The sequence below is a fragment of the Podarcis bocagei genome (assembly GCF_964188305.1).
Source record: "Podarcis bocagei genome assembly, chromosome: 7".
NCBI lineage: Eukaryota > Metazoa > Chordata > Lepidosauria > Squamata > Lacertidae > Podarcis > Podarcis bocagei.
Genome location: NC_138132.1, coordinates 91,713,784 through 91,723,287, shown reverse-complemented (window position 1 = coordinate 91,723,287; position 9,504 = coordinate 91,713,784). Strand labels below are relative to the sequence as shown.

At 51.1% G+C, this 9,504-nt stretch overlaps 1 protein-coding gene across 5 annotated transcripts; it reads left to right on the top strand.

Moving 5' to 3' along the window:
• Window positions 1–921: 921 nt before the first annotated feature.
• Window positions 922–8,058, top strand: ANKRD39 (ankyrin repeat domain 39). Of its 5 annotated transcripts, none has more exons than XM_081201046.1 (5): window positions 922–1,019; window positions 3,629–3,776; window positions 4,492–4,595; window positions 6,031–6,234; window positions 6,938–8,058. In XM_081201046.1, exons 2-5 carry the CDS (start codon window positions 3,674–3,676, stop codon window positions 7,079–7,081), a joined length of 555 nt encoding a protein of 184 aa, XP_081057172.1. In that variant the 5' UTR covers window positions 922–1,019; window positions 3,629–3,673; the 3' UTR covers window positions 7,082–8,058. The 5 variants fall into 5 exon arrangements, with proteins under 5 accessions (XP_081057172.1, XP_081057171.1, XP_081057170.1 ...); XM_081201045.1 differs by having other exon boundaries at window positions 950–1,019; window positions 3,626–3,776; XM_081201044.1 differs by lacking the exon at window positions 922–1,019 and adding an exon at window positions 1,152–1,540 and having other exon boundaries at window positions 3,626–3,776.
• The last annotated feature ends 1,446 nt before the right edge of the window (window positions 8,059–9,504 follow it).

The window sequence follows — 9,504 nt, the reverse complement described above, 5'->3', positions numbered from 1 at the left end:
TCCGTTCCTGACAGTGGCGTAGCGTGGGTTGTCAGCACCTGGGGCAAGGCAAGTAATTTGTGCCCCCTAACCCGTGGATTTGCGCCCCCTAACCCTAACCCCCAGATGTTGCGCCCGGTGCGGCCGGACCCCCCTGCACCCCCCACGCTACGCCACTGGTTCCTGAAGTCCGTTTTTAAACTGAGAAGCGCTTTCCCTAATGAGGCCTCCCGCTGCCAGTGCCCTTCCATCATTCGGATTCCGTTCTTAGACCGAGGTAAAGTTCGCAAACTGGGACACTACTTCCGGTTTTGTGGAGTTTGTAAACTGAATTGTTCATAAACAGGGCTGTTCTTAGACCGAGGTATCACTGTATCCTCATATGCCAGCCCACCTCAAGAGACCAAGGCAAGAGCAAGCGTCAAGTGAAATGGTGTCGTTTCTGTCTTCCTGCAGTGACTAAAAGTCTTTGGAGGTGTCCAGGCTCAGTGTGGGTCTCTGGGGTGCTTAGTGGAGGAGACGGTCTCTGCACATGCTCAAACAGCACATGCACAAACAACCTGGAAAGCACACAGGCAGCATCCAATGCCAATGGAGGCTGGAGGAGGGCTCCCTCCTGGCTTACATTAAGCCAGTGCTTTTTTCTTTTCTTCTTCAAAAAAATGTTTAGGAGCACTCTCATTTTGACTCAAGAAAACCACCTTTTTATAGTTCACATCGGGGAAAATAAAGACAGTAAATGGACAAAAGTACAAAGATTCTCAAAATGTTTGGGAGGATGCGTCCCCTCCAGAAAAACAGCACCGCATTAACCCCCAGCCTCATTTCCATTCTTTGCCCAGGTGCTCCGCAGGCCGCGCGCGCGCCAACCATTCCCGAGTCGCCGGCTCCCTCTAGCGGTCGCTCGCCGCTACTGCGCGCAGGGAAACCCTCGCCCCGCCCCCGGGCTGCTTCCGGTCTTCTTCCCTTCGTGCGCCCGCATTGGCTGCCTTTCCCCGCCCAGCTCCTCTCCGATTGGGCGGAACGGGCGGCCGTGGCAGGTAAGAGCTAAGATGGCGGCCGGTTCCCTTTCTTGGGAGCAGCCGGCGCCCACGTGACCTGGGGGGGGGAAGAGGCCCCTGGTCCCCCGGCAGGACCTGCCGGCCCCGGGAGGGGGGGGGTCTGAACTACAACTCCCAGCCCCAACTCCCCGGCCCAGACTTGCTGGAGGGGAGCCGCCTCTCGGGGGCCGCAGGGTCCCCCCCGCCTGGCCCCCAGCATCCCTCGAGGCTCAGGGGGGCTGGAAGGAAGCCGCCTTGCTCCAGGTCCGCGCTGGAGGGCTTCCTGGCTGGCCGCCCCCCCCCCCCCGGGACAGGAGCCGGCCTTGGGTCTGGCCCGGCGGGGCTCTGGCGTCTTCCTCCAGTCAGACAGCTGTGCTGCTGGGACTGAGGAGAGGCACCTGGTTGGGAAAGGCTGGTCTGCTTCGTGGGTGCACAGACATTATTATTATTATTTATTGAAATTTAAATGCAACACATAAGAAGTTCTTAAAAAGAAAACCGGAAGTGTAAAGAGAAAAAAGGTCTATAGCAATTCTTAACAGTTACCATTTTTAACCTATATTATATTTTGTATAAATGAGTTAATTGCATGGGCAAGTATAACGGGTCTGCAGTATAAGGCTGGTTGGGTCTGTGTTGTTTTTTCAACTAAGATGCTAGGGACCCCCAACAGGAACTGCACTCAGAATAATTCAGTTGGGGCAACATAGAATGAGGGACGGGGTGCCTCTGAGCATGTCCTTGGTCCAGGAATTTGTTTCCATTGACAGTCCTGTCACATAAGAAGAAGCTACTCTTCCTTTCATCCTAAGTCTTCTTCATCTGGACAGGGGAATCTAGATTGGGAGGGTGGCTGTTTGTTGCTACCGTTAACCCAGTGTTTCTGATTCTCTGTAACTTATCTTCTGCCAACATCCAAAGGCCTACAAGTAGATCCTAGATCTACCTGCTTCCCATTTCTGCTCAATTCTGACTGAGAGTAGCTCTCTAGAGTCTCAGTGAAAGAAACCTCTCCCACCACACACGGTCGGATCCCTTTCATTCAGGGATGTGGAACCTGTAGCCCCCCAGATGCCATTGAGCATCCCATGAACCCCAGCCAGCATGGCCAGTGGTCAGACTCTCCCGCTAGGCCAGGCCCCAACCCCAGAACATACGAAACAGTTTATATCAAAGCAGATTGCTGGTCTGTCTAACCCAGTTTCTGGCACACACCATGTGAAAGAAGCTCAAAGGTGCTTATAATTCACTGTGAAAACAGACTACGTTTGTGGCATTTGTGCTGATCTCAGTCACACATTTCTTATACTGTACATCTCTTAAGGTGTATCTGTTAAGGGACATCTTCGAGAGATGGAAAGGCTAAGGAGTAAATCCTACAGAACTCTGGAGTCTCGATGGCGCCTTTTATGCCGCCTCCTGGCAACTCCTGCAGCCAAGCTGGTGCCAAACATATTGCTCTGCTTTCCTTTGGTCCACACCAGCGAGGTTGGTCTTGTCCTCTGGGCAGCCCAGGACCTCCAGACACTGCCCAGGCTAGCACCCCAGGGAGGTCACTTCAGTGCTGCCCATGCAGGGATTTGACGTCACCCCTGGAGGTGCACCCCATTGTCTCTCAAGACAGAGATGCCAAACAGTGTTCAGATGCCCTGAGGCTTTTTGCTGGTTTTGCTCTGGCAGACTAACACAGTAACCCCTCTGGGAAGTGTTTTTGGGAAGCTGTCTTATACAGTGGTGCCCCGCAAGACGAATGCCTCGCAAGACGGAAAACCCGCTAGACGAAAGGGTTTTCCGTTTTTGAGCTGCTTCGCAAGACGATTTTCCCTATGGGCTTGCTTTGCAAGACGAAAACATCTTGCAAGTGTTCTGATTTTTTTCGCTCCCCCCCTTTTCTAATCTGCTAAGCCGCTAATAGCCTTTTAGCCGCTAATCCGCTAAGCCTTTAATAGCCGCTAAACCGCTAATAGCCGCTAAACCGCTAATAGCGCTAATCCGCTAATAGGGTTGCTTCGCAAGACGAAAAAACCGCTAGATGAAGAGACTCGCGGAACGGATTAATTTCGTCTTGTGAGGCACACTGTACCAGTATGAACCTGAACCTGCTCTGAGAAATAGAATGGCTGAAGGCTTCGCCCTGTGAGAAGCTTCAGGGCGCATTTTGCTCTTGGCTATGGTGAATTCACCACATCTGGGATGTACCTTAATATCCTGCTGTTGCTGGCATGAGCAGTGGCTGGTGATGGGAGTTTGAGTCCAACAACATCTGGAGGGCATCCCTGCTCTAAACCTCACCTTGGTCATTCCTGGATAGATGGGCAATTGACCAGAATAAAAACACAGTGCAGATGCAGAACAAAATTGTTTTCATCCCTTTCAGTAGAAATTGGATGCTAAGTAAAGAGATGGTTCAGACAGATCCAGCATAGGTTGTGCTCCGTCACCTGCTGGGCATTATACGTTAGAAAATGTCACTTCCCCAAGCTTTGCCTGTGCTTGTTCCAGCATTCATTATTATCTTGGGCTCTCAATTGTTCTTTCTGGACATTGTGCTAGAGAGAGGAGCCTTCTCTTCTGCTTTGTGTCACATCCTTTCTCTTCCTCTTCAGCAGGACCTACAGCTGCTTCCCAAAATAGTAACCTGAAAGGGGCTAACAATGGCATTGTCACCTGGACACTCCAAGGATGGCTCCTGTTGCTCCCACCATGTGGCCGTGCCAAGTGTTCACCAGACTCTGGAGGAGATGGATTTTGAGAGAGGTACAGAGGCTCAATGGGGCATTGAGTCTGTTGTGGGTCTTTGGAGGGGTGAGAAGGGGATAAGGAGATGAGCTTTCACTAAAACTCTCTTTGCCCCCTTCCTTTGCCTCCTTATCCTGTTTGGAGGAGAGAAAAAAGATAAGTTGTTATGGTCCAAAGCAGGGGCGGGAAGAGCCAGGGCCTAGGAGCCAAATGCAGCTGTCTGAGCCTCTCTGTCTGGCCTGCAAAATAGACTCTTCCTGTGCCCCTCCCCTTTCCCAACCACCCCCTGTCTCCCCAAGCTACACTTCACTGGCCCTGCATTGCACTGGCCCTTGTTTGGCTGCAATGCATTTTTGAACCCTGATAATGCCTCTTGCTTCCTGGTTGGAAGACAGAGAGGGGCATTGAGAGGAAAATAGTGATAGTTTCAAACAATGGCAGAGGTTTGAGTAAAACAGCAATGGTAAGAGGGAAAACTGGTAGTTCTAAACAGTGGCAAAGCTTTGAGTGGAGCAAGCAGGGAAGGACACAGAGGGGAAATGTGGTGGTTTAAAACAAGACTTGAGGGCAGAGAGACACGAGTTGAGAAATAGTTTGTTGTGTTAGCTTTTTGTGTTGTACCCATAGTCAGGTAAATTACGTTAGGTAAATGCAGAGTGGTGATTAGGCACAGGGCTGCTCAATGACAGACTAGTGCCAATATAAAGATAAATTGAAATTTATTTATGTGTAGGGATTTGGTGTGCTGCTCTGAATGGAGACCTTGAGAAGGTCAAAAAACAGATCCTAAACCGCAGTAATCCCAGCGAGCCAGATCCCTTTGGATACACAGCTTTGGTAAGTGTCCAAGGTTACTGTGGGGGTCAGATTTAAAAAATACATGAGAATGCAACCATACAACAGAGTTGGCTACTAGTGTCCCCTGCCAGATGCCCCAACAATGCATAGTGCCTGCACCTTCTGTCTTTTATGAGAAGGAAGATGCATCTGCTGTCAGGTGGGCTCCATTCATGCTGGTGTGACATCACAGTGATGTCAGGTGACCTCTTTTTGCCTGCAGAGCCATTCACGCAAAGGCACAGTTATTTGCAAGTGCTGAGGATCAGCTGAGGGGGGAGGGCCGTCGCTCAGGGCCAGATCGCCTGCCTTGCATGCAGAAGGCCCCAGGCTCATTCCCTGGCACCTGCAGGTAGGACTGGGAGAAACCTCCATCTGGAATCCTGGAGAGCTGCTGCCAGTCAGCACAGACAGTACAGTGGTGCCCCGCAAGACGAACGCCTCGGAAGACGAAAAACTCGCTAGACGAAGGAGTTTTTCGTTTTCTTAGCCGCTTCGCAAGACGCATTTCCCTATGGGCTTGCTTTGCAAAACGAAGCTTGCCCCGCAAACTCCGGGGATAGCGGGGAAGCGCAGCGCGTCTTCCCCGCTGTCCCTGGACCTCTTTTGAAGCAAGGGGCAGCGGGGAGAAGATCGCTTCTCCCCGTTGCCAGCCCCGCAATCTCCGGGGACAGAGGGGAAGGCGCACGCACCTTCCCCTCTCTCCCCGGACCCCTTTTGAACCAAGGGGCAGCAACGGGGAGAAGCGATTCTCCCCACTGCCCCTTCCCTTGCTTTAAAACAGGTCCGGGGACAGAGGGGAAGGCGTGCACGCCTTCCCCTCTGTCCCCGGAGATTGCGGGGCAGGCAACGGGCCCGCCACCCCTTGCTTTAAACAGGTCCGGGGACAGAGGGGAAGGCGCGCGGCGCTTCCCCTCTGTCCCCGGACGGTCTCCATAGGAACGCATTGATTGATTTTCAATGCATTCCTATGGGAAACCGTGCTTCGCAAGACGAAAAACTCGCAAGAAGAAAAAACTTGTGGAACGAATTAATTTCGTCTTGCGAGGCACCACTGTACTGAGCAAGGTGGACCAGTGGCCTGAGGGGGTTGAGGCAGTTTCCCCTGTTTTCTGTGTGCGAAGCCCCAGACATCATGCTGAGCAAGTGCCTCCCCATTTGACCCACCAGACTGTTTCAACCAAGCCACACACACCTGCCCAACACGGAGGCCGTGGAGGTGTGGGGCAGGGATGGCAGAAGTGGGGCTCTGCAGGCACTTGTGCATGGCATGTTGCAAGCCCCATGATTGCAGGTGGCTGCCAGGGCCCTTTCAATCCAGCTGCATCTTCAGCTGCCCCACATCTCACATCCTACGTCTTACAAGGCGCAAGGGAAGGTGGCTTGCCTGAAATGGCCCAGACCCCCCCAAGATGCCTCATTTTCTGCCTTGCAGCACTACGCCAGCCGCAATGGCCATTATGACGTCTGCCGATTCCTCCTGGAGAGCGGAGCTGCCTGCAACACTCAGACCCATGGCGGGGCCACCCCTCTGCACCGAGCCTCTTACTGTGGGCACACGGAGGTGGCTGAGCTCCTGCTGACCTACGGGGCTGATCCAGCAGCCACCGATGACGACGGGAAGACCTGCTTGCACAAGGTGTGGGGTACCGAGTGGCTCCTTGGCCGTTTCATTCATTCGCAGGCAAATGTGTAGTGATGCACCGAGACACCTTTGCCCGTAGGGTCACTCGGTTGTATGGGTGGGGCCAGAGTGGGTGGAGCAACGCAAGGGACTCTTCCCTTTCTCCAGTCAGCTGCCTTCTGGCCATGCAGAAGTTGCCCACACGTCTCTCTGTTCAGGCAAGCCTTCTGCAAGAAGGGTCACAGTCCCAGGGCTGATTCCAGACAAGCCCCAAGGAAGGCCAAGCGCCTGCCCCTCCAGTTCCTAATGGGCTGTGGGTTTTCCTTATTTGGGGGGGGTGGGGTGGGGAGGGGATGCGATGTCCTTCCCTTGCTCCCATTGGCACCTCCCTCCCGTGAGGACCGTCCTGTGAGTCTGGCTGTTCCGTGGGAGGCCAAGGTGGTCTAGAGTAGTACAGTGGTTAGAGCATGTTGGACTAGGACCTGGGAGATCAGGGTTGAAATCCCCACTTGGCCATGGTGCTCACCGGATGATCTTGGAGTCAGTCGCTGTCTCTCGGCCTGACCTCCCTCACGGGGCTGTTGTGGGGATTAACTCTGCAGTCGGGGGAACTTGAGCTCCTTAGAGGAAAGACGGTGGGGCTATAAATGCAATAAACAAGGGGCAACCCTTTGCTCTCAGCTTGCCTGAGGACCCCTCCCTCCCTCCCTCCCTGCAGGCAGCCGAGAATGGACACAGAGACCTCTGCCTCCTCTTCCTGGAGCACAACTCTGACCTGAGACGCCTGCAGGACAAGAGCCTTCGTCGCGCCTGCGATTTGGTTCCTGACACGAACGAGGACTTGAGGAAGCTTCTGGAGTAGGGAACTGATTCTTGAGGAGACGAGGTGCTCTCTTAAGCAAGCATTTCCACTGTCCTGCTAACGCCCTCTGGTATTACAAAGGCGTGTGTGAACCAAGTCCACTTGTGACCTGTATCTGTGTAGGAGGTGTAAGCAGTCGCACAGTTCTAATTGCTCTTCTTCAAGGCCTGGCCTAGATTTTGGAGCCACCAAAGTAAGGGGGGGCCCTGGCTGTGGCTCTGGGATTATGCTGGGGTCCCTGTGGTGGCTGAAGGAGAGTTTGTGGGGTATGGGAGGGCTACTCCCACCCCTAAAAGCAGCTGGATCTTGGGAATGGCCATTGCTCAGGTGTTAGGCAGGTGGGCTTCCTCAGTCAAGCTCCTTCAATCGGCTTACAGCGTCTGTCCCTGGATTTGGGGCTCTGGGAAAAGTATCTGAAGAAGTGTGCATTCACACGAAAGCTCATACCAATAGCAAACTTAGTTGGTCTCTAAGGTGCTTCTGGAAGGGATTTTTTATTTTGTTTCTACCGTTGGTTAAGTTTCCACCATTTTTTCTTCTAATTTCTTCATAACTGTAGCCTTCTTCACTTAATAGTACTATTCTACATCACCTTCTGGGTGACTAGTCAACTCTTTGCACCATTTTTTAAATTTTATTATGTTTTACAAGCTCACTAAATGAAAGAACAAAAAAACCCCCAACCAACCTGATAGCAATCATATAACATACTGACAAATGTCCTCCTTATTTATGTTGTAATAAATAATCCTTCATAAAAGTTATTGCACTACATTCTTCATTAAATTATCTTTCCATTGATACATAATTTTATGATATTACTCCAAAAAAGTAGTGTTGTGAGCCATCATTGCCAAAACAAGATGACACCTGATTGGCTCTCTAAACACTTCATTTTCTGGTTATCTGGCTATAACTTTTGATAATTGAACAAACATTGTTGCATTACATTCTTCATTAAATTATCTTTCCACTGATGTATAATTTTATGGTATTGCTCCAAAAAAAAAGTGGTGTTGTGAGCCATCAAACCTCGGAAATACACTTTCTCCAAAAGGTTTCCACAATTTTGGCCACTAGTGTAGTCCTGCTTAGAAAAGACTCATAGAAAATAACAGGGCTCACTTAAACCCATTGATTTTTAATGGGACAAAGTAAGGATGACTAAGCCTGAATCAAAAGTATGCATTTTATTTCCCCTTTAGAACTTTTTTCTCACCAGAAGCTTAGTCACATGTAATTCTTAATCAGCTCCATCAGAGACTCCCAATAACAGTACACACCTAAAGAAAAGCACAGGCTATCCAAAACATGAATTCCAGCTCTTAACAAACAACCACATCCCCACCCTTCCAGATGAGTTACAGCCTGCAGACTCAAAATGGCGAAGTTTGCCCTTTTGGACTGTACCAGCTCATCAGTGTGCAAAAGGAGCTCTGCTGCAGCGACCAAGAGGCCTCTGGCACCAAACCCAGCTCGCTCCCAACGGACCCATCCAGTAGGTGGAGATGGCGTCAGAGCCATGAGTTTGCTTCACACTTTCACAGAAGTGGCAAGGTAGGGAAGTTGACTATACCAGACATGACATGGGGCTCCGTATGAAATGTCCTCCTACTTAAAAAAAGAAACTTCAGTGCAAGTGAGGTGGGCCTTTGAATGTGAATGGGGCACACATTTAACCCTTTTACTGCAAGCTCTTTATCCACTAAAAATCAACCCCAGCTGTTTTTCTTGTTACATTTGAAAAGATACATGGGCCCAATATATTTCTTCCCGTGGATGGAACAATGACTGGGGTGAGATGGGGAGGGGGTGGTTGATCAGATAGCATCCCCCAGGGAAAGGGTTCAGCTGGCCCTTCTCTGCTGCTCCAATTAAATTTGGACCCACCAACCTTGTGTGTAGCTGCATTAAAATGTAATTAAGGCCCTGCAACAGCCTTCCCAAAGGCAGTGCCCTCCAGATGTGTTGGAGCTGCATCAGCATGTGCTGGCTATGGCTGATGGGAGTTCTAGTCCCAAACATCTGGAGAGCACCAGGCTGGAGAAGGAGCTGTTTCATTTGTCTCTTGTGTTGCATCTAATCTGGCTCTTCAAATAGGGAAAGATCAGAACATGAAATGGCCCAGGAGGCTGGACCGTTCTCTTAGCTGGTCTCCTTAGGCTTTCAGCTTCATTGCTCATTCATTATTTTACAAAGAGGTCAGACTGGATTCCATACGGAAGCTGGGAGAGGGCAGGACTGGCCAGCGATGGCATCTTCTCCATCAGGGGGTTGCAGCAGGTGAATGAACTCTTCTTGGCTCGGCTGATGCAGCGCTGTCCTGTAACGGGATACTGTTTATCGAGCAGAAGGATCTCGCTGTGCCCTTGGCCTCTGAGATCAGCAAAGGGAAATGAGCTCACCTGTCTCCCCACTTGAAC

Coding starts and splice junctions, on each gene's coding strand:
- ANKRD39 (XM_081201046.1), top strand. CDS start 3,674: ATGGCATTGTCACCTGGACACTCCAAGGATGGCTCCTGTTGCTCCCAC. Junction 3,777..4,491: donor GGAGATGGATTTTGAGAGAG/GTACAGAGGCTC, acceptor ATTTATGTGTAG/GGATTTGGTGTGCTGCTCTG. Junction 4,596..6,030: donor CCTTTGGATACACAGCTTTG/GTAAGTGTCCAA, acceptor TCTGCCTTGCAG/CACTACGCCAGCCGCAATGG.